This window comes from Plecotus auritus (genome assembly GCF_963455305.1).
Source record: "Plecotus auritus genome assembly, chromosome: 6".
NCBI lineage: Eukaryota > Metazoa > Chordata > Mammalia > Chiroptera > Vespertilionidae > Plecotus > Plecotus auritus.
This window is the reverse complement of record NC_137773.1, coordinates 143,613,202-143,638,225: the sequence shown is the minus strand read 5'-3', so window position 1 is coordinate 143,638,225 and position 25,024 is coordinate 143,613,202. Positions and strand designations below refer to the sequence as shown.

The window sequence follows — 25,024 nt, the reverse complement described above, 5'->3', positions numbered from 1 at the left end:
GCACTTGGAAAGCACACTCACGCCAGGCCAGCACAGGAATAGTCAGCCCTCAGACAGCTGAGGGGCAGCCCCATTTCTGACAAGTGAGACAGAATAAAGGGGCCTGGAAATGCCTCCAGGTGCTTTCTCAAAGATACCGGCTTCCCTTCTTTCCTCCATGGAGAGAAAAGGGATGTGTCACGGCAGGCCACAGGGTTGGTCACCCACTAATTCCAAACTGGGATATGTTACCGGCCACACAGGGCAAGTATTTTCGCTGCATCTCAGCTTCCCACTGACCAGGAGAGATGGATGACTTACTGTTACACATTTGGTGAGCAGCCAAGTCAGATGGAATGGACTCTCCAGCCCACACTCTGGTCAGTGTCTGCTTACAGTCAGAACCTGCCCTTCTTGACACCCCATTCTTTTCCTCTCTCTCAAAATCTCTGGGCTAAGACCTTTGCTCCCCTCCAGGTCAACCCCAGCAACTCACTCATTCTTCCCCAGGATTTTTCTGATGTGCTCCATGATCTCTTTATTGCTCTTGGTCTCTACATCCATGAGAACCTGCTCACCAGTATCTGAAAACAGAAAGTAAAGGGGGTGTGGCTGAGAACTCAGAAGAGCGTTCCTCAGCCTCAAATGGTGATTTGCTGTTTGCTAGTGGAGAAATATTTTAACAATAAAGTAAATATATTTGTTTACATAACCCATAATATACTACCCTTTATTTTTCCCTATTTCTTTAGACATGAGCAGACATAAATTTTAGGTATGTATAAAAACATACTACTTTAATAGAAAAATTCCATGTTCATGGATAGAAAGATTCATTATCATTAACATGGCAATCCTCCCCAAACTGGTCTATAGATTCAATGCAATCCCTACCAAAATCCCAGCAGGTGTTTGTGTAGAAACTCACAAATTGAGCCTAAAGTTCATGCAAAACAATTTTGCAAAGAAAATGGAGGAAGGACATTCATTTTCCAATTTCGAATTTACTATAAGCTACAGTAATCAAGTCAAAAACAGACTACAGAGTAATGGAACAGAATTGAGTCCAGAAATAAACCTTTATATTTATGGTCAATTGATTTTCAGCAAAGATGCCAAAACAATTCAAGTGAGGAAAGATAGTCCTTTAAACAAATGGTGCTGGGACAATTGGATAGCCACATGCAAATAAATGAATTTAGACTTTTACTCCCAACATTAAAAAAAGAAACAAAAAATTCAAAATGGACCAGGGACCTACAACTTTTTGAAAATCTTTAGAACCTAGGCAAAAATATGACATCAAAAATATGATTATAGGAAAAAACCTAATACACTGAATTTAAAATCCAAAATTTTTGTTCTTCAAAAGGCACCATAAGCAATAGACTGGGAGATAATGTACAAAATGTATATATCTGATAAGACTTGTATCTCAACTATATAAAGAACTCAAGACAATCCAACTAAAAAATGGACAAACTATGTGAATAAACATTTAACCAAAATTAGTCATTAGGAAAATAAGAAAATAAAAACAACAATGAGCTATTAAGAGTGCCTAAAATTTTTTTAAATGAACAATACCAAGTACTAGTAAGGATGCAGAGTAATGGAACCTTTCCTACATTACTGGTAAAAATGCAAAACATTACAGCCAATTGAGCCAATGAATTAAGACAAAAAAAGAAAAAGATAAGAAAGAAATAAAACTGCATTTGCAGATGACAAGATAGTGTATGTAGAAAATTCTAAGGAATTTAGAAAATAAACTATAATGTGTTTATAAGCAAGGTTGCAAGACACATTCCATATACAAAAATCAATTAGCCCTAGCTGGTTTGGCGGCCCACAGACTGAAGGGTCCCAGGTTCAATTCTGGTCAAGTGCATATACCGCCGTTGCAGGCTCGATCCTGAGCCCTGGTCAGGATTCGAGTGGGAGGCAACCAATCAATGTTTCTCTCTATCTCTCCCCCTCTAAAAGTCAATGGAAAAATATCCCCAGGTGAGGATTAACAACAATAAAAATCAACTATACTAACCAAAAAACTGGAAAATGAAATACGGTATTTAAAAGTACCATTTACAATAGTCACAAAACATACTCAATATTGTTAAAATATCCATATTCCTCAAAATGAACTACAATGTAATTCCAATCAAAATCCCAACAAGCTCTTTTCCAGAAACTGGCCAAATTTTAAAGTTTACATGTAAATGCAAAGGTCCTAGACTAGCCAAAGTAATTTGGGGAGTGGGGAGAAAAAGCACAAAGTTGGATTTACACTACCTGATTTTAACACTTACAAAACTACAAAAACCAAGGTAGTGCGATATTGGTACTGTACTAGTATAAGGACAGGCATAGATCAGTGAAAGAGGATGAGAGTTCAGAAATTTTTTAAATGGACAAAAGATACAATTATACTTTTTACAAAACAAATATTTGAATAGCTAGTAACAAAAAGTTATGAGAAAATGCAAAATAAAATTTCAATTAAAACCCATTGGAATGGCTAAAATTCTTTTGTATATGGTAAAATACATGACATAAAAATTACCATTTTAACCATTTTAAAGTGTATGATTTGGTGGGTTTTGGTACATTCAAAATGTAAAACTATTACCATTATCTAGTTCCAAAACTTTCTCATTACCCCAAACAGAAAACTCTTTTGCCAATTAAGCAGTCATTTCCTATACCCCACACCACCCCAATCCCACCCCCTGGTAAACACTGTCTTGTCTCTATGGACTTGCCTGTTCTAACATTATATATAAGTGGAATCACAATTACGTGGCCTTTTGTGTCTGGCTTCTTTCACTTAGCATAATATTTTCAAGGTTCATCTGTATTGTAGCATGTGTGTCAGTACTTCACACCTTTTCATGGCTATCTGGATACACAAGCATTTTATTTTTCCACTCATGGTTGACTGATTTTTGGCAAAGATGACAAGGAATTCAATAAGGGAAAGGACAAATGTTCAACAAATGGTGTTATAAAAGCTGAATATCATGAATCTAAAAAAATACAAGAACCTCAATGCCTATCCTCACTTAATACACAGAAAGTAGAAAATAACTTGAACTAGAGCACAGACCTAAATGTAAAATCGAAAACTAAAAAAAATTTCTAAAGGAAATATAAGAGGATCTTGGTGAAGGCAGAGATTTCTTAGGACACAAAAAAGCACTAAACATAAAACAACTGATAGGCTGGAGTTTATAAAAATTAAAATGCATGCTCTTCAAAAGACACCATTAAGAAAAGGAAAAGCAAGCAGACAGAAGAAAATATTCATTATACATGTAACTGACAAAGGAATTGCATCCAGAATATATGAAGAACTTAATTTTTTAAAAACCAATTTTTTAAATGGACAAAAGATACAATTATACTCTTCACAAGACAAATATTTGAATAGCTAATAAGAACATGAAAAGTTACGAGAAAAATGCAAATTAAAATTTCAATTAAAACCCACTGGAATAGCTAAAATTTAAGACAATGTGGTGAGGAAATAATAGCCCCCAAAGATGTCCCTGTTCTAATCCCTCAGAACCTGTGAATATGTCCCTTTATGTGGCAAAAGGGACTCTGTGGATATGATTAAAATTAAGGACCTGGAGATGAGAGATTATGCTAATCTGTTGGACCAACTTAATCACATGGACCCTAAAATCAGAGAACCTCTCCAGCTGTAATCAGAGTTCCATGTGACTATGGAAGAATGGCCAGATATAAAACATTGCTGGCTTTGAAGATTGAGGAAGGTGCCATAACCAAAGAATGTGGGCAAACTCCAGAAGCTGGAAAAGGCATGGAAATAGATTTATTCCTAGAGCCTCCAGAAAGGAAGGCTCTGCTGACACCTTCATTTCAATCTATATTAAACTTCTAACCTACAGAATTGTAAGAAGAAATTTATATAGCTGTAGCTGGTTTGGCTCAGTAGACAAGAGTGTCAGCCTATTGACTGAAGGGTCCAGGTTTAATTCGGATCAAGGGCACATACCTCAGTTGCAGGTATTTCAGTTGCAGGTACCTCGGTTGCAGGCTCGATCCCCAGCCCTGATCGGGGCGTGTGCGGAGGCAACCAATCCATGTGTCTCTCACATCGATGTTTCTATCTATCCCCCTCCCTTCCACTAAAAATCAATGGAAAAATATCCTCAGGTGAAGGTCAACCAATTTTTGTTGTTTTAAATCACCAAGTTTGTGGTAATTTGTTACAGCAGCCACAGGAAACTAATGCGGATAAGTAACAGTTTGGGTGAGGATGTGGAACCATGACTCTCACATTTTGCTGCCTGGAGGTGAGGTGGCTCAATCATTTTGGAAACCTATTAGGCAGTTTCTAAGAACATTACACATCTATTCAGCATGAGGCATAGGCTCTGAAGGGCTGAGCGCCTGGGTCCACAAAGACAACTTGTGTGAGAAGATACTGACAAGCACCTTATCTTGGCCCAAAACTGAAACAGCCCTTCACAGCCAGAGAGGCCCACCACTCCCTCCAAGCTTCCTTCGAGGAGGCCCTCCTGCAAGGAGCAGCCAGCGGACAGCCCAGCTGCTGTGTTTTTGGAATCCACCCGAGCCACGCCCAGACTCTCCTTGGCGGAGGTCTAGGATCCAGCCATCTCTGCTCAAAGTGGAGCTACAACTTCCCATGGGGCCGGCCCACACTTCCTAAGAGCCCCATCACCATCTCATGTGCCTCCTGTCCAGACTGCCTTCCTTTTCCCTGTCCTCTTCAAGATGTCAGACCTGCTTTGTCATATGAAGATTTTCCCTGCCCACCCCTCTTTTATCTCCAATAAATCTCATACTTCTGTCTTGGTACCTAACAAAAACTCAGGTGTTCATCAACAGGTAAATGGATAAATAAACTGTGGTATATTCCTATAATGGAATACTACTTAGCAATAAAAATGAATTAACTACCGATACATATAACATGGATAAGTCACAAAAACTTGAGTAAAAGCCAGACACAAAGTACATACTGTGAGATTCTATTTATATGAAGTTCAGAAACAAACAACAAACTATGGTGAAAGAAATCTTAACAGTGGTTGCCTCTGGTGGAATGGGAAATTAACTTGCAAGTAGCACTGGGGAACTTCCTGGAGTAATAGAAATGTTCTTCAGCCCTGGTCAGAGTGGCTCAGTTGGATGGAGCATTGTCCTGTACACCAGAAGGTGCAGGATCAATTCCTGGTCAGGGCACATACCTGAGTTGCTAGTTCAATCTCTGGTAGGGGCATGTGCGAAAAGGAACCAATTGATGTTTTTCTCTCACATTGATCTCTCTCTCTCTCTCTCTCTCTCTCTCTCTCTCAAAATAAAAGTAAAAAATTTAAAATCAATAAAAATAGCCCAGCCAGTGTTGCTCAGTGGTTGAGCATCGACCTATAAACCAGGAGGTCCCAGGTCGATTCCCGTCATAACATGCCCAGGATTTGGGTTCGGTCCCCAGTAGGGAGCATACAGGAGGCAGCTGATCAATGATTCTCTCTCATCATTGATGTTTCTCTCTCTCCCTCTCCCTTCCTCTCTGAAATCAATAAAAATATATTTAAAGCGCTGGCTGGTTTGCTCGGTGTTTAAAGCATCGGCCCATAGACTGAAGGGTCGTCGTTGGATTCTGGTCAAGGGCATGTTACCTCTGTTGCAGGCTCGATCCCATGAACTAGTCCTGGAATATCCAAGGAAGCAACCAACCAATGTGTCTCTCTCACATCGATGTTGCTGTCTCTCCCCCTCCATTCCACTCTAAAAACTATCCTCGGTAGGATTAACAATAACAACAAGTACATATTTTTTTTTAATCAATAAAAATAAAATAAGTAGCCCTAACCGGTTTGGCTCAGTGGATAGAGCGTCGGCCTGTGGACTGAGGGGTCCCAGGTTCGATTCCGGTCAAGGGCATGTAACTTGGTTGCGGGCACATCCCCCGTGGGAGGTGTGCAGGAGGCAGCTGATTGATGTTTCTCTCTCATTGATGTTTCTGACTCTCTATCCTTCTCCCTTCCTCTCTGTAAAAAATCAATAAAATATATATTATAAATAAATAAATAAATAAATAAAGTATTCATCTTCATTGGGCAAGTGGTGACATAAACACAACTGTCGAAACTCATCAATCTATACACATTAAACCTATGCATTTATTATGAGTAAATTATACCTCAATAAAGTTAATTTTTTTCAATGCAAAACACAAAATATATACACAAAATTGTCATACCACCCCCACTCTCTTCACCCACTTACCTTGCTCTATTTTTTTTCATAGCATTTACCTTCTAGCATACTGTCTTGCTAAGTTTCTTGTTCTGTCTCCTCCTGCTAGAGTATTATCTCTACAAGGGCAGAGATCTTTGTATGGCTCCCTGACACCCAAGTACCTAGAACAGTACCTGGGTGCCTAGCATATTCGCTAAATAATCTGGCCATTTGGGGCCAGAAATAAAATGGAAGAACATTGTTTTGCTTCCCAAAGCATTTCCCAGTCTATACTTCATTTGATTCTCTTAACCGTGTAAGGCAGATAGATGTTTTGCCTTTACTTGGGAAATAAAGCAATGGGAATGTTTCTTGCTCAGGGTCAGAATGACTGAGAGCTGGACCAAAATATCTGGTCTTCTGACTTCTGGGTACTAAGCCATATTTAACTGAATGAAGTTCACTTGGTCCCAAGTGCACACACACAGACATATACTTTTCAAGAGAATGTAGCCAGCCTGAGAGGGGCTTTGGGAGACGGGAGGGCCAATCTAAGCGTGCAGGGAAGGTTTCCTGGGAGAAGTGGTGCCCAAGATGAGTCTTAAAGGATTTTTTTTTTTAATTAAATAAGCAAAGAAAGTAGAAAGGGGATCTCATCAGAGGGACAGCATGAGCAAAGGCATGAACCAAGGTGTGGCAAGGGAATTTTGAAAAATTAGTCTGTGTGGTGTGAGGCATGTGAAGGCAACAGGAGGCGAGTCTAGAGAAGGAGAGGGAAGAGGCATCCAGATCTCAATGGCCATTGAAGTCAAGGTGACAGGAGCAATGTTAGTTCACAAGAGCTTGTACCTCAGATCACCTGACTGCTATGAAAGAAGGACGGATGGGAGGAAAGACAGTCCTGGAGCACAGCAGAGAGGCCCCCTTACTCACCTAAATAGAATCGAAGGAAGGGTGATGGTGTCATGTTCTTAAACATCATGATCTGCACCCAAGGGTTTTTGTACTGGATTTGAGGTATGTTGAAAAACACAAATTTCCTGCAAAGGAGAAAAAATTAAGCCCGTGAAACAGCAGTTTTTAACCTAAAATTTTGCATACCTGTGTATTTTTCAAGGGAAAAGGTCCAGAACTTTCATCATATTCTCAGAGGACCCTGCCCCCCAAAAAAGGCTGAGAAAAGCAGCTTTCAGGAAGGTTAGTGTGCTCTCTGAGTGTGGGTGTTCAGACTCGTGGTTTGCCATCTGAGGGGAAAGAAATCTATATCCCTACCTCACATTGCACACAAACCTAAACTCACCAAAGCAGAAGTATAAATGTAAAAATGGAACTATGAATATCTTCGATCTTTATTTAAATGATAGAATTCATCTAATATACTTAGGTTATACCAAAATTTAAAAACATACAATAACAAACATGGGGTCCATTCTTATAATCTAGAAGTGGAAAAACCTTTCAACTTAGAAGATTTAAAATGTATGTGTAACTACATTAAAACTTATGAGGTCCTGGCCAGGTAGCTCAGTTGGTTAGAGCATCATCCCGATACACCAAGATTGCAGGTTGATCCTCGGTCAAGGCACATACAAGAATCAACCAATGAATACATAAACAAATGGAACAACAAATCTCAATCTCTCTTCCTCTCTCACTCCCTCTCTCTCTCCCTGCCAGTCTGTCTCTAAAAAAATCAAATAAAAATTAAAAAATAAAAAGTTTCAAATGGCAAAATTTACCACAAACAAAATCAACATTCACCAAACCAAAGGAAAAATATTTGTAAAACAAAACAAAAGGCTAATTCCCTTGTGATAGAGTTTTACCGGTCATTAGTTAAGATTTACAGTTCAACAAGAACAAAAGGCAAAAGCCACAAATAGGCAGATAGCCAAAAAACTATCATCATATGAAGGGATTCTCAATATCTTTCCAATAGTCATATAGATTAAGATGTAATTGTATTCACCTCTTAGATTGCTAAAGGTTTTTTTGAAATTTATAGAAGTTCCTTGGCTGGGTAGCTCAGTTAAAGGGCCATCCCATATGCCAAACGGTTGCAGGTTGGATTGCCACTGGGGCACGTACCTAGGTTGCGGGTTCAATCCCCAGTTGGGGCACATACTGGGGTAGCCAATCGATGTTTCTCTCTCACATCAATGTTTCTCTCTCTCCCTTCCTCTCACTCTAAATCAATAAAACATACCCTCAGGTGAAGGCTGAAAGAAATTAAAAGTTACAGAAGTGAGGAAACATTTCCTGAAGAGTATAAATTGGTTTAACCTCTTTAGAGGTCAGTTTGGAACTAGCAAAATTTTAAAAGCATAGATCTTGACTCAAATCCACTTCTGCTTTTAGATATTTTCACATTTGAATGTAAAGACATGGGTGGGGTTTACTACAGCATTATTAGTTACAGCAGAGGAACAGAAAAAACTTAAATGCCCCTCAACAGAGGTCTGGTTGAATCATTACAATACGACTGTGTGTCTGGATCCCTCTCCACCTACTCTCCGTATTGAATGGCTAACCTACGTGGGCTATGGAAACAGGATTCCTTGCCCTCTGGATTCTGTTGCATTCGGCCAACAGGGAGCACTGGAAGACTGGAAGGAGGGAATTAGCCAAGGTGCTTATTTCCCTAGCTTATTCCCTGGCTGAGTCCCAGGCAAGGCAGCCCTCTCTGATTTCCCTTCACTTCTGCTAGCCTAGACTTGGAGTCTCGCACTGTTCCCTGTGGTTTCTTTTACCCACTCCTCCGTAAGTAGTCCCTTAATTAAAGGCTCCCCAAATAACTGAATTTACTTATTTATTTTTTATTGACTTTATAGAGGGTGAGAGGTAGGGAGGGAGGGAGAGGTAGAGAGGGATAGATGTGAGAGAGATACATCCACCAGTTACCTCCTCGACTAGAGATCGAACCCGCAACCTAGGTATATGCCCTGACAGGGAATCTAACCCACAACCTTCCAGTGCATGGGACGCTGCTCCAACCAACTGAACCACACCAGCCAGGGACCAAATCATCTGAATTTAAATGCACCCTTCCCACCCTGCCCCATACACCAGAGGACAGGAAGATGTGAGTGGTACATAGGACAGAAGGACAATCACCCAACCACCATTTTCTAGCTGTATGACCAGGGCAAGTTAGTGCTCTGAGCTTCAATGTTCATGCCAAAAAGATGACAGTGTAAGACAAGCAGTCCAAACTGTAGCTTGAAGTCTATTTTCAAGAAGATAAAATTGACAGAATCAACAGAAAGCCTGACTGTGTGACCGTTTAATTGGGGAGACTTCCATAATTGGGGCAAAATCTGAATTGAAACAAAAGAAAAACAATTACAATTATTAATTTCAGGGAAAACAAAAATCTTTGCAAAAACAAAAAAAAATAATCATCATTCTCTATTTGGCTCAATTGTATACAGTGTTTACAAAATCATATTAATTTAAACGTTGAATATTCTATCCAAAATCCTGAAATGACTAGATTGGGGAGTGGGAGGGCCGAGCAGTATACATGTGTTGAGGGTAGGGAGTGGCAATGGTAGTGAAAGAGCTAAACCCTCATCTTGCATAGTGACAAGGTACTAGACCATGTCTAAAGCTAGGAAAGTGAGAAGTAGCTAAGTTATTTAACTATATGGAGGTAAAACGCTAATGGTTCAAGTTGGAAGTTGCTGCTTCTAGGGGAGGAAGTGGAAATAGGGTGCTACTTATAAGCCTTGTAGACCAGGAGAGCACACAGGGCTAGAAGCTCAAAGACTGAATTTACCTTCCTGGGCCTAACCTCAATTCCAGCCCCACAGCAGAGAATCCCAACATCACAAATAAACCAAGACATATATCCGTGTAGGAATTTTTCACACCCTAAACTACTAGGACAAAGATTCAACAGGATCGTTAAATGGTTCTTGCTGAAGCATGGGCAGAAACTTAGTAATGATAGGCAACTTTTAGTTGAGCACCTGGTGTATGTGCCAGACACTTTATTCTCAAATCCCCACAGGCAGGGTTTTACAACTGAGGTCAGAAAAATTAAGTAACTGCCCTAGGTCAACAACTAGTAAGTGAAAGAACCAGGGCTGTGATTAGCATCTGGACTTCCTCCACACTGTTCTGTCACTATCAAATGAGCCAATCTACCTAGATCCTGAGGCTCAGGGCTAACACAGAACTCAATACTAACAGCTGTTACTTCTCTTACTGCATCTTAAAGGCAAGAACACCTGGCACAGGTGAGTAGGGACTTAGCCCTCATTGAACAAACCAGTTCCCCACACACCCAGCAAACAGCCCAAGACTATGGCTACCCCGGGGGCTGTAGTGCTGGCCACTAGCACTTGAAATGAAGGGACAGCTGAAATGCTGAGGTCACACGAACAAGCAAAGAAAGTGCAAGTGGGGCTAGAAAGTGCAGGTCAGGCAGGTTCAAACCCAAGGGCACAAAATTACAAAAAGGGCAGAGGTGGAAAAGGCAAGCCCTTACTACTAAGAACAAGACACACAACAGTTGTTTGTATCCTATTTACCCTAGGTCAGTGGTCGGCAAACTGCGGCTCTCAAGCCACATAGGGTATTAAAATATTTGAGCAGGTGAGAATAGGACTTGCAGACTTATTTTGATTGGCTGGCCTTTTAAACACCAGAGGTTTACATATGAATCTGAACATCTGGCTTATTGACAAATCTGAAATTCTCCCCGGAACAGACATAGCCAAGATGTAGCCAAGCAGTGAATGCTCCTTGAGACAGGGCACGTTTTTCCAGCTCACGCAGGCCCATTCAGCTTGCTTCCCTCCTGTCTGGTACCTGCCTGGCCTCTGCCTTGTGATTCCTGGTATGGTGTGTGCACAGAGGGTTATGAAGGTGCCTAGTCACCGCCAAGACCAACTCTTCCAGGAAGCCTTCATCCCAGTTGATCCCATGGAAGCAGGTCCCTGTTCTTGGGTTCATCTGTGGAAAGCAAACAGCTAAGAGGTAGCTAATGGCTATCCTGGACGCCCTGCCGTGAAGGCCCCACTCCGTGGGGGACTGCCCTTCGGAGGGAGTTGCTCTCATATCCCATTCTGACCGATTCCACACAGAATGGGCACAGAATGGGACATAGCAAAGTTTCTGCAGGACAGGACTTCTTTCTTATCACTGTTGAATTCCCAGCACACAGCAGGGCCTACCATTCAACAGGCACTCAATACATTTATACTTAACTAGAGGCATGGTGCACAAAATTTGTGCATGGGTGTGGGGGGGTGTCCCTCAGCCCAGCCTGCACCCTCTCCAATCTGGGACCCCTTGAGGGATGTCTGACTGCCCATTTAGGCCCGATCCCGGTAGGATCCAGGACTGCTGGTTCCCAACTGCTCGCCTGCTTGCCTTCCTGATTACCTCTAACCACTTCTGCCTGCCAGCCTGATCACCCCCTAACCACTCCCCTGCCAGCCTGATTGATGCCTAACTGCTCCCCTGCCAGCCTGTTTGCCCCTAACTGCCCTCCCCTGCAGGCCTGGTCACCCCTAACTGCCCTCCCCTGCAGGCCTGGTACCCCCCAACTGCTCTCACCTGCAGGTCTGGGTCCCCCACAACTGCCCTTCCCTGCAGACCCAGTCACCCCCAACTTCCCTCCTCTGCCAGCCTGGTCACCCCTAACTGCCCTCCCCAGCAGGCTTGATCGCCCCCAACTGCCCTCCCTTGCAGGCCTGGTCCCTCCCAACTGCCTTCCCCTGCTGGCCTGATCGCCCACAACTGCCCTCCCTTGCAGGCCTGGTTCCTCCCAACTGCCCTCCCCTGCTGGCCATCTTGTGGTGGCCATCTTGTGTCCACATGGGGGCAGGATCTTTGACCACATGGGGGCAGCCATCTTGTGTGTTGGAGTGATGGTCAATATGCATATTACTCTTTTATTAGATAGGATACCAGAAAAGCCCCTAAGTGGTTAATATCTAAAATATATAAAGAACTCATACAACTCAACAAAAGGAAGACAATCCAATTAAAAAATGGGCAGAAGACCTGAATAGACATTTCTCCAAACAGGACATACAGATGACCAAGAGACATATGAAAAGACGCTCAAAGTCACTAATCATCAGAGAAATGCAAATTAAAACCACAATGAGATATCACCTCACACCTGTCAGAATGGCTATCAACAAACAAGTGCTGGTGAGGATGTGGAGAAAAGGGAACCCTAGTACACTGCTGGTGGAAATGTAGATTGGTGCAGCCACTATAGAAAATAGTATGAAGTTTCCTCAAAAAAATTAAAAATGGAACTTCCGTTTGACCCAATGATTCTACTTCTGGGAATCTATATATATAAAAGGTTAATATGCTAAGTGTCCGACTGTCCAACCAGTTGCTATGATGTGCACTGACCACCAGAGGGCAGACGCTCAATGCAGGAGCTGTGGAGCTGTAATGACTTGGCAGCAGTGGTTCTCAGGTGACGTGCTCTGAAACCAGAGAGGAGGGAACCCAATTCCTCGTGGGGCCGCGCCATTCCACCTTCAACTGTGGGTTATGTTGTTGCTAGGGCACTGTCGGCCTGATCTGGTTTATTGCCCACTTGTGTTTGCATTCCACACCCTGTACAACAGCAACTTTGCAGAGTGCCCTCTCGCACTCCGGGACCCCTCGGGGGATGTCGGAGAGCCGGTTTCGGCCTGATCCTGGCAGGCCAGGCCGAGGGACCCTACTCACGCTGCAGATGCCGGGGAGGGACCGCAGGAGGCTGGCTCCAGCCCATCCTGCCCAGTCCCACCCTGCCGGCCACCTTCTAATTAATTTTCAATGTGCACGAATCCATGCACCAGATCACTAGTATATCCTAATAACCCCAAAACACCATTCATAAAGAATATATGCACCTCTATGTATGTTCACAACAATGTTATTTACAACAGCTAAGATGTGGAAACAGCCCAAGTGCCCATCAGTAGATGAATGAATAAAAAAGCTGTGGGACATTTATATTATGGAATACTATGCAGCTGTAAAAAAGAGGGATAACTTACCCTTTGGGACAGCATGGATGGACCTAGAAAATATTATGCTAAGTGAAATAAGCCAAACTGAAAAGACAACTATCACATGATCTCACTTATTTATGGAATCTCATGAACAAAATGAATTGACCAACAAAATAAGACCTGAAGTATGGAGGCATGGGACACACTGACATACCTCAATGTGGGATTGGGGGATGAGAAGAAATAAACCAAAGAACTTATATACTTACTAGAGGCCTGGTACACAGTGCACAGGTAGGGTCCCTAGGCCTGGCCATCGATCAGGGCTGGCCCCTGGTGGTCAGCACACGTCATAGCAAGCGATCAAACTCCCAGTCTCCCAAACTCCTGAGGGGACACTTTGCATATTAGCCTTTTATATATATAGGAGATATGCATAGCCCATGGACATAGGCAACAGGGTGGTGAAGACCTAGAGGGGTGAGTTGGGGCTGGGGGGGGGGGGGGGGGAGAGATATCTGTAATACTATCAACAATAAAAAATGTATTTTTAAAAAAGTTAATTAAAATATTAAAAAAAAGAAAACCAGAAAAGCCCAAATCATGGCTGTTGCCTCAAAGTTTAAATTCAAATGTTTCACTTACAAGCTTCCATTCCATGACTCCCTCCTCAACTCCAGGCGGAAAACCATTAAGGAGTTTGCTAGGGGGGAGGGGCGCTGACACTACACAGCTGACCAGTCACTTAATTATAACAGAGAGGAATTAGGAGCGGGGGTGGGGGGCACTTTCAGAGCCACCGCTCACAAGCTAGCTGTGATACTCTGGACAAGCAGTTACCTAGCCTCTCTGTGCATTTCCTGGGGACAACAATGGGGTTTCTGTACAGACCAAATGAAGAGAAGACACAAGAAGCATTCAGAACCGTGCGGCACATATAAGAACTCAATAAATGCCAGCAGCTGTTACTTCTCTCACTGCATCCCACATTGGCCCTGGAGCATTACTATCATCCCCGTTTGGGACACTGAGGAGCAACTCGCCCAAAGCCAGCAGCAGGTGGGAAAGGGACAGGAACAAGGTCCGTCGCCCCTGGGCTGGGCTCCACTCAGACGGCTGCCCCCCTCCCCACCGCTGGGGGTCCTGGAGGTCCCAGGTGGTTATGGAGGCTGTGGCCTCCCCGGGTTACCCGGGAGGAAGGTGGGAGGGAGGCCTGGTCCTCCGCTCCCCCACCTCAGCAGGCACGGAGTGGCCAAGCTGCTCCAGTCTCCAATTCTGTAACATGGAGGCAACAGCACCAACCTCGGGGGGCCAGTCCCAAAATTAAGCGCTGTCCCAGGTCTCCGCGTTACTAGCACGTTGTTACAACCACCCGGGACGCCCTCACAAGGCTTGGACTGACCTGGCGCCTTCGCCCAGCTTCCCGTGCGTGTTGTAATTCACCGTCATGACCTTCACCGTGTCCTTGAACACCACGTCCCCCTGGCCCAGGTACTGCAGGGTGCGGCGAATCGGGAAGCGGCCTTTCATTGGCATGGCTGCGGTGGTCGTGCCGCGAAGCGAGCGGCGATGAGTGACCAGAGTAGCAGACGCCGCCGCAAGCGGACCTTCCACCGCAGCTCCTCCGCGCAGTTTCCACTTCCCGCGCAGACTCACAGGAACTCCTCCCGGCGGCCAACGCGGATGCCGAAAGGCAGCCTGGACCTTGTAGTCCTGGGCTATCCGTGATTTGAGTCGGGGTTGGGGTGGGAGCACGTACAGATTCGCTTTAGAGCACCGTCCTCCTGAGACGTTTCGTTTTTCTATGTAGTCGCCTTCTCCCGCACAAGGAAAAATATTTTTAGGATCAAATTCAATCATTCAGACAACAAAGTTACAGCAGAAAATAAATCAGGACACCAAATCGAGGAATAACTTTCTATTCAACCTCAAATAAGTCAGTTGTCTTCCTCTCAGCTTCTCCAATTTCAAAATGAATGGTTCGAACTGTGCAATATCTAACATTCACTTAAAATAACTGATTTGCAAAAGAAAAAGAAAACTTTGGGTATACCCCTTCCAGATTTAACCACTTAATAGCTCTGGACCTCAATATTTTTCATAAGCCAAACGTGGATGACATGCAGTTCTCAAGTACTGCTGTTATTGATCTGAGAACATTATTTCTCCTTCACTTTTAAAGGATAATTTTGCCAGATATAGGACTCTAGGTTCATTGCGGGGGGGGGGGGGGCTTTCAATGCTTTAAATTTTTCACTCCACTGTCTTCTTGCATAGTTTCTGACCAGTAGTCAGATGTAATTTTTGTTTCTTTATAGGTAGAATATGTTTTTTTTCTAGCTTCTTTCAAGATTTTCTCTGCCTTTGGTTTTTGCAGTTCGAATAAGATACACTTAGGTGTAGATTTTTGGCATTTATGCTGCCTAGTATTCTACGAACTTCCTGGATCTGTGGTTACTGGTGACTGTCATTAATTTGGAAAGTTCTTAGCTATTATTGCTTGAAATATTTCTTCTTCATTCTCTCTTTTTTTCTCTCCTTCTGGTATCCCAATTTTACATCTTTTGAAAATTTCCCAGAGTTCTTGGATATTTTTTTTTTCTTTTGCACTTCAGTAGGGAAGTTTCTGCTAACCTATCTTCAAGCTCACTGGTTCTTTCCTCAGCTGTGTCCAGTTTACTGATGAGCCCATCAGAGGCATTCTTTGTTGTTTTTTTCCACAGCATTTCCTTTTGACTATTTCCTAGAGTTTTCTTATCTCTGCTTACATTACCCATCCGTTTTTGCATATTATTTACTTTTACCATTAGACTCCTTAACATAATGTTAAATTCCCTGAAAACTCCAACACCTGTGTCATATCTGAATCTGATACTTTGTCTCAGACTATTTTTGGTTTTGTTTTGTTGTTTTTAGCCTTTTTTAGCATGCTTCTCATTTTGGTTGAAAGTCAGACAATATTGGGCATATTGGGTAATAGAAACCAAGGTTAAAAAAAGCCTGCAGCCCTTGCTGGTTTGGCTCAGTGGATAGAGTGTTGGCCTGCAGACTGAAGGGTCCCAGGTTCAATTCTGGCTAGGGGCACGTGCCTAGGTTTCGGGCTTGATCCCCAGTGTGGGGCGTGCAGGAGGCAGCCGATCAGTGATTCTCTCTCATCATTGATGTTTCTCTCTCTCTAACCCTCTCCTTTCCTCTCTGAAATCAATAAAAATATATTTTTTAAAAGCCTGCAGTATGTGGATTTATGATAATCTGACTAGGGTTTGAATTGTGTTTAATGTTTGCTGTAGCTGTTGGTCAAGCATGTCAAACTCAAAGGCTAACATGAGCCAAATAAACAAGGTTTAAGTTTATGTGGGCCGCAAAAAAACAAAAGCTTCAATTTTCATAGAAACATAGATGTATTTCGATAGCGACATGCTGAATACAAAGAACTGAAATAAATGTGTAATTGTTAACATAAAATAGAACATTTTAATAAAAATTAATATTTTTCTTTAACATTAGCTTACCAGACACTGAATAATTGCACAAATATGCGTAACACAAATAAACTTATTTTTCTTATTTTTCGAAAGCAAAGTATTTCCTGTTGTGCACACCAAACAAGTCAGTACAAGACTAATGACGTGGCAATTGATTGCTAAAATATTCGCTGCTAGTATTAGTGGAGAGAAATGGTGCACCTGTGCATAAGGCGCATAAGGGAAATGAATGCAACACGATTATAGTAATCAGTCATTAGCGAACGTTGTAGTTCATTATTAATAATTATGTATAACAGGGTATTGTAAAAATTATGTTACAAAACTTTTATTAAAATGTTTCTTACATACGTTATATTGGCTGGGCCGCAAAAATATTCGTTGTGGGCCAAAACCGGTTTGGCTCAGTGGATAGAGCGTCAGCCTGCGGACTGAAAGGTCCCGGGTTCGATTCCGGTCAAGGGCATGTACGTTGGTTGCAGGCACATCCCCAGTAGGAGGTGTGCAGGAGGCAGCTGATCGATGTTTCTCTCTCATCGATGTTTCTGACTATCTATCCTTCTTCCTTCCTCTCTGTAAAAAATCAATAAAATATATTTAAATAAATAAATAAATAAAAATATTCGTTGTGGGCTGCATGCGGCCTGCAGGCCGTGAGTTTGACATGCTTGCTGTAGGTGCTAGAGGCTTCAAATTCCTCTAATCTTTGTTTTTACCTCCCCTCTTGACTTTGGGCTTCCTCAGATAGTCCTCCTCAAAGAGTTTGTGTTTTGTAGCTCTTTTAGCTATAACCCACTGCTATTACTGGAGCTCTGTTCGTATGGGAGGAGAGAGAAATCAGTCCATTGTCTTATAATAAAATCTCAGTATTTTAGTGGGCCTGTGTCCCTGGGCTATGACCATCATAAATGTTTCTTATCCCTGTGATATCTCTATATATATAATAGCCTAAGTGACCGTTATAACCAGTCGACCGAACAAACCAGTCGACTGGTCACTATGATGCGCACTGACCACCAGGGGGCAGATGCTAAATGCAGGAGCTGCCCCCTGGTGGTCAGTGTGCTCCCACAGCCAACCTCCTGCATCCGGCCAACCTCCCGCGGTCCCTCCCCGCTGGCCAACCGACCCCAATTGGCCCCATTCGGCTCTGATCAGGACTGGGCGAGATGGCCCCGATCGGCCCTGATTGCTGGCCACGCTGAGGGACCCCACGCATGCAAGAATTTGTGTACCAGGCCTCTAGTTGTAATATAATACTAGAGGCCCAGTGCACAAATTCATGCACGGGTGGGGTCCCTCAGGGTGGCCTGCAGGAATCAGGCCGAAACCTGCAGTCCAACACTGCCTGCAGTTCCTACCTGCCGCTCCTGCTAATCCCGGCCCCACTGCACCTGCCACAGGCTCGAGCCCAATCAGTCTTGATCACCAGCCATGAGCCCTGCATCTGGCACCCTCCTGAGGGGAGTGGCCTGCGGGATCGGGCCAAAACCAGCTCTCCAACATCCCCTGAGGGGTCCTGGATTGCAAGAAGGTGCAGGCCAGGTCAAGGGACCCCACCAGTGCATGATCAGGGCCAGGGAGGGAGAGCAGGAGGGCTCCAGGGCATGTCCGGCCCCATCTCACCCAGTCCCAATTGGCCGGACACCAGAAGCAAGCTAACCTACTGGTCAGAGCGCCTGCCCCCTGGTGGTCAGTGCACGTCATAGCGACTGGTCGACCAGTTGACTGTCTGCCCCCTGGTGGTCAGTGCACATCATAGTGAGCAGTTGAGCAGCCTTAGCATATCATTAGCATATTATACTTTGATTGGTTGAACAGTTGATTGGCCACTTAGCATATTAAGCTTTTATTACATAGGCTATGTATATTTGGCTTTTGTTCCTCATTCCCAGCTAGAGCTTCTAATCTTTTTTTTTTAATATATATTTTATTGATTTTTTACAGAGAGGAAGGGAGAAGGATAGAGAGTTAGAAACATCGATGAGAGAGACATCGATCAGCTGCCTCCTGCACACCTCCTACGGGGGATATGCCCGCAACCAAGGTACATGCCCTTGACTGGAATCGAACCTGGGACCCTTCAGTCCGCAGGCCGACGCTCTATCCACTGAGCCAAACCAGTTAGGGCAGCCTGTCATTTTCTTAATGAGACAGAAGCATCTTTTGTCATAACCTCTGGATTCTGTCCCTCTCCCTGAAATGACTCTGGATAAAAGTGAAAGGAGCATCTTTTGTTATAACAACCCCCAGTTCAAACACACCTGTTTATGCAAATGAAGTGACTTTTGGAAAGCCCCAGGGGCCTGTTACCACGAGAACCATGTGACAAAGAGTATTGGAATACTCAGCCCCAGCAATTTGTCGAAATGTTCCTAACAGGTATGGTTCCAATGGCTTTGCTCCAAGTAAGCAGACCTCGGCTGTGACTCTGAACTTACCTCTTTCAAATGGGGTAGCCATTTGCCCTGCAAACTCAGTTCTCTGATGGGTCCAAGAAAAGTCAGTGATTTTCAGTTTGTCCAGCTTTGTCTTGTAAGGGCAGGAATGACAACTTCCAAACTCTTTGTGTGCCTGAGCTAAAACCAGAAGTTTGTTGTGACGGATTTTTTAAACTGTGCTAGGCTACTGAAGAGTTTTAGGCAGGAGAGCTTTTGATCTTAAAGTCCACAGGGGGCGCCAAAACCGGTTTGGCTCAGTGGATAGAGCGTCGGCCTGCGGACTCGAGGGTCCCAGGTTCGATTCCGGTCAAGGGCATGTACCTTGGTTGCAGGCACGTCCCCAGTGGGGGGCGTGCAGGAGGCAGCTGATCGATGTTTCTCTCTCATCAATGTTTCTGACTCTCTATCCCTCTCCCTTCCTCTCTTCCTCTCTGTAAAAAATCAATAAAATATATTAAAAAAAAAAAAAAAAAAAAGTCCACAGGGAACACTTCCTATGGATGAAATACCCCATCCCACGTTAGAAACATGAGTGTCCACAGACAAAGCAGGCCAGGACAGTTTGGGTTTTGGAGTCACACAGACCTGGACTGGAATCCCAGTGGTATAACCCTGAGCTTGCTTAATCTCACCACACTCATTTTTTTCATCTGTAAACAGAGGTTGTTGGGAAGATTAAGTGAGTTAATCCATGCATAACATGTAGCATTCTGTCTGGCCCACAGTGAGCACTAATTATTATTTCCTCCTGGTTTAGTAATCTTTACAGGTCTTAGAAAGTTCCATGTCAAAGGCTCAAGTGATATCAGTATCAGAAACCCACTCAGCAGCTCCAGGTAACCTGCCCATCCCTGCCACCTTTGGGACAGACACAATGCTTGTGCATTCCCACTGTGCCTGACCCAGATCAAACCCCCCTTGCTACTTAGGGCAACGTGGGTCAGGCAGACCAGGCTTTAAATCCTCATCCCAGCACTGACAGGCAGTGCGACCCCAGCCAGGTGAACCTCTTTCAACCTGTTTCTTCATTTGTCAGATGATACCCGAGTAAGTACCTCACAAGACTGCTAGAAGACCTAAATGCAGACTGTGTGAATATGTAGCAGTGCCTGGCACAAGTGGCAGCGGAAAGGTTCCTCAACCTTGGTAGGCCTGTTTCTTCCATGGGGATAATAGGATTGCAAAGGTTTACACTATGCTTGTGTAAAATGGTTCATCTAATTAACACTGCAGGAGTAACTGGGGATGAGGGCAGAATTGACACTCACATTTACCCCAATGAGAGCCCAGTGACCTTGATTCTGTCTGGAGGCCTTAAGCCGACAGGTAAAACAGGAGCTAGGGCTATCTCCTGATACTCGGGTCATGAAGAAAGTGGGGAAGGTATGTTATCTGGTGACTCTCATGCAACACACATGCACACATACATACACATCTCCAACCACTAAAATTTGTTATTTTATTTTTTTAAAAGGTTTCAATACCAGGCCCCAGTGCATGCAAATCAATATCTCCATCATTGTCAGATGACCAGCATAATCTGCTACCACAGACTCTAACCTGGTAGAGACCAGCTTCTCACTTTGAGTTCCAAGCTTACTAGGCAAATGTCCAACCTACCACATGGCTCATGGTGACCAGGTACATTTCAGTATCTGAACAGCAAAAACACATTGAGTTGCAAATACATTGAATAAGTATCCTTAGTGTATTAGACAGGGAAAAAATACAAACAAGGCATAAAAGGAAAAAGCCAAAGTCTCTCCCATATATGATGTTTTTGGGAGATCTGCCAACACTATATCAAGAACTTGCTCATTTTCTGATGAAGGACTGCAGGAGGTGAAATATCCACATGAGTCAAGAACTTGAAGTTGTGATTATAATTCATAGGCCATCTTTTCCCTGATGTTAACCCACCTCTGTAAATCCAACTGCATGCCTATGTGAATTCTGGGAAATGGTACTGCTGAGGGATAGTGAATTCTAACTCCTATCATGTCTATGATTATAGGAGAAGAGAGCCATGGAAGAATTAAATTAAATAATTCATGTAAGCTGCCCTAACCAGTTTGGCTCAGTGGATAGAGCATCGGCCTGCAGACTAAAGGGTCCCAGGTTCGATTCCGGTCAAGGGCATGTACCTTGGTTGTGGGCACATCCCCAGTAGGGAATGTGCAGGAGGCAGCTGATGGATGTTTCTAACTCTCTATCCCTCTCCCTTCCTCTCTGTAAAAATAATAAAATATATATTTTTTAAATTCATGGAAGAGTATGGCCATAGAAGAATTCAATTATATCAGAGGGTTTTAGTTTGATTTAGGATACTCAGTGTTTTTTGAGGGGGAGGGTTTGTGTTTGTTTGTTTGTTTTAAAAATGTTTCCTATGTGTAGTTCTCAATGCTTACTTACATATTGCTACCTATGGTTGATTTCAAAGAAAGGGTATGTTTAGTAAACTAGTCTTAATTGAAACAAGCAGCTAATTAAAAGAGATATATTCTCATAAGGAAAGTGATTATGATGTAAAGCAGCTTTGGCAGCATTTACGAACTACCTGGTTTTTTGGCAGAGAGCTTTCTCCTCTTCAGTCAGAGAGAAATGACAGACTGAGCAGGGAGGAGCATACAGCCACCCATGAAGCCTCCAGAATAACAGCATGAAGGGCGTGGACCTCAAGGGAGAAATGACGCCTGTATGAGGCAGCATTATAAATGCGTGAATGCCAACTTCCCATAACTACCATGCCAGCAAGATTGGTACTGGCTGACGTTAGTAACCCACTCATGTTCCTTTGTGAACAGAACTCAAATGCAGAGTCTTCCACTGACTCCCCATTCCCACATCCCTATACACCCCCTTTTCATTCAACCCAAAGATCCAGCAGGTGCTAAAGAAATGTAAATAGTGTCAACACAAACACAGAATATTTTTATACCCCAATGTTTTTCAAACATTTCCAAGATCAACAGGAGTCTTCCCAGAATGTAGCAAAATGAAGTTTAGCTCTCACATCAGTAACCAATGAGAGTATAACCCAGAGTTAGTTAACGGGTATAAAGTGACTAGTGGTCAGTTATTGTTCATTAATTAACAAGTATAATTACAGGAACTCTACCCAGAGCCGAGCACACTTGGATATCATGATGTCAGATGTCAGTTGAGGGTTATGTTCCCATAAACCAAAGCACCAGAGCTAAATTAACAATTTCCCTTTTTGTCCTTAGTTGGTGAAGAGTTCAAGAACTGCCGTGTTACTAGAATGGTCCTGGGTTGTGCTTCTTCAAACATTTTAGTTTTTAATGCTGAACACATTGGGAAGAAAAATCTCACCAGTGTCCCAGGTCAGGACAGGATGAACAAAAAGGGAAGAAAGCTGATCAACCAGCCCTGGAAATTATTTTGATTTACCTTTTGACTTAGGGAAGCGTCTATCCAACAATGTTCCACAAAAGCCTCCTGATCACCCATTCCTAAATTACAGACAAGGCCTCTAAAAAACCCCAGGCACAAGTAATTTTGCCAAAGCTCCGGGAGGTTTCTCCAGGGTCAGACAATTGTTCCAGTAGTTAGAGAGAACAGACAACATTTGGGTGGAGACTCTTTTCCCAAATAATACGACCTTGATCAACCAAAAAGTTAACCACTTCTATTTTCTAAAAAGCTCATGATCAGACTACAGTGATACCTCAGCACCGGGAATTTAACTTCCTAAAAGAGACAAACAAGAACTTAAACTGAGAGGGAAACACACCCTGGTGAAACCTCATCCCCATCACCCTCTCTTTAAAAAAAGTGCTGGGATCTCCTGACCCCTTCCTTTGCACAGGCAGGATGTACCCAGCAGGGCAGAGGAAGATCCAGGGAAAGGAACCCACAGCCTAACGGGGTCAGGCTTCTGCCAGAGGCGAGCACGGTTTAAAGGAATCCACCTTGTCAGTCTTCACTAACGGAGGCCCTATATAAGGCTGCTCTATAATACTCATAATGACCAAAGACTAGGCAGGACAAATGGACCCACGAGGTGCACACCAGGACCCAGCAGAAATGCATTTAGTTATATCTCAGTAGTGAAAATGTTAAGTCCCTTCTAAAGGGAAAACCCAATTTAAAAAAAAAAAAAAAAAAAGCCCAGGAAAAACAGCAAATGAATGCTGATTCTTCCTGTTCTAGTTCCCATTTTATTTTTCAATTGTAGTGAAAAAACCTCCAAGTACACAGCATGAAATAGCAGATTTCCTCCCCTAACCTGTATGCATCTTAATTCTCATCCTTCCTCCTGCCCATCAATTCCACCAACCCGCTCCTGCCAGGCCCCTGGACCCAAAGGTGCTCTACCTGCCCAGTGGCCAGTCAGAGCCCCCCTTCTGTTTGGCCAGGGTACGCTTCAGCTCCCTCAGGTTCTCTATCAGTACCTCCACCTCATCCAGGCGACCGCATTGCTTGGCATCAAAGATGTACGCCTTGATGTTATCGATCTGCTGGAGGAGGAGCTCCTCCTCTATGGGCTCCTCGCCCTCTGGCCCACTGTCACTGTCCATCTCGAAGGGGTTGGTACCGGTGGCTTCCTCGAAGGGGTTGCCAGGAACAGGAGGGCTTGAGGGCCGCTGGTGAGGACGCTCATCTTCCTCATTGAAGGGGTTGGGTGCTGGGCTGCTGGCGTTAGTGAAGGGATTCCCTGCCGCTGCCACCTCTTCCTCGTCTTCCTCAAAGGGATTGTACTCTTTGAGGATGCGGGATGGAGGGCCAAAGGAAGGCTCTGCAGCACGAGGGCTGGTAGGGCCCTCTGCTGCAGGGCTGGAGGAGTCTTCCTCATCAAAGGGATTTAGGGAGGGTACCTCGCGTTGCTGTGACCTGGTGCTCTGGGGGAAGAATTCCTGGCCAAGGGCTGCGGGCCCAGACCACACTCTGATAGGCTCAAGAGCAGAGCTGGGTGAAGGGGTCTTGGGAGTAGCACTGCTCTGAACTGGGGAAGAACCCAGATCCAAAGCATGAGCAAGGGGGGTGCAAGGCTCTGTGCTGGGCTCCAGCTGAAAAGGCCTGATTTCTCGGAAGTCCAGGGACCGGGTCCGTGTGTGCAAGGATGCCGCCTGGAACTGCTCCCTTTCTCGCTCCCACTCCCGTTCACACAGCATCTGCAGCTGTTCCCGCTGCAGGTCCTCCTCCTCAGCCTGCTTGCGGGACAGCTCGATGGCCTTCTCTGTCTGCTGCTGGTCATACTCGTCCTGCAACTGCTGCAGGTTCTCCTGCAGGGTGCGCACTTCGTCTGTCCGGCCTGCGGCCTTGGCCTGCCTGATAAATGATGTGATGTTGTGGATCTGCTGGAGGAGGGGGTCCAAGTCTTCACACTGCCCCTGACCTCCTGACAGTGGGAGCCAGCCCTCAGCCTTTCTCAAGGGGGCAGAGCCCCTTCGATGGTACACCACCTCCCCATTGGCACGAGATGGCAGGTCACTCCGCCTTTCCTCAAGCCTTCGCTGGGATTCCAGGGAAGCCTAGGGAGACATCAGAACCAAAGAGAAAAAACACAGTCACCAGGCCATCAGCAGCCACACCATCAGCTGCCCTCTGCATTCTCACTATTCCTGTGCCCGTGAGACTCCAACTGCCCCCTTCAGGACTAAGAAGCGAACTGCTAAAATCAAACCATGCTTTCGTTTCAGGGGGAGAGGAGGGACAAACCCTGATTCTCAAAAATAAAATAGTAACAGTAAGCTAAGGGATAAAATTTTATCAATCTTAGACTCACTGGCCATACACTTGTCTTAAAGCACTCATCTGTAGAGAGCGACTGGGAAGGCACATAGGCATTTATTTAATTACTGTCAGCTGAATCCAGTGGCATTGGCAAAGCCACGTCAGGGAAACACGTTTTGCCAGAGGCAGGAGTGTTGTCAGCTTGACCTTCAGC

General features: G+C 44.1%; 1 protein-coding gene across 6 annotated transcripts in view; it reads right to left on the bottom strand.

Annotated features, from left to right (window-relative positions):
• The window catches only part of MRPS25 (mitochondrial ribosomal protein S25), a 79,961-nt gene that overhangs the window by 31,179 nt on the left and 23,758 nt on the right, over positions 1-25,024 (bottom strand). For 4 of the 6 annotated variants that reach the window (XR_013961016.1, XR_013961017.1, XR_013961018.1 and 1 more), the window contains exons 1-3: positions 14,590-14,863; positions 7,147-7,253; positions 476-563 (exon numbers count right to left, since the gene is read on the bottom strand). Coding sequence is in view for 3 of the 6 variants with exons in the window: in XM_080676864.1 (XP_080532990.1) it covers positions 476-563; positions 7,147-7,253; positions 14,590-14,723 (329 nt within the window). In the remaining 3 variants the exon portion in view is untranslated. Of the gene's footprint in view, positions 1-475; positions 564-7,146; positions 7,254-14,589; positions 14,864-16,573; positions 17,246-23,451; positions 24,609-25,024 lie in introns of those variants that run through there. The other 2 variants (XM_080676862.1, XM_080676863.1) reach the window with 2 other exon arrangements.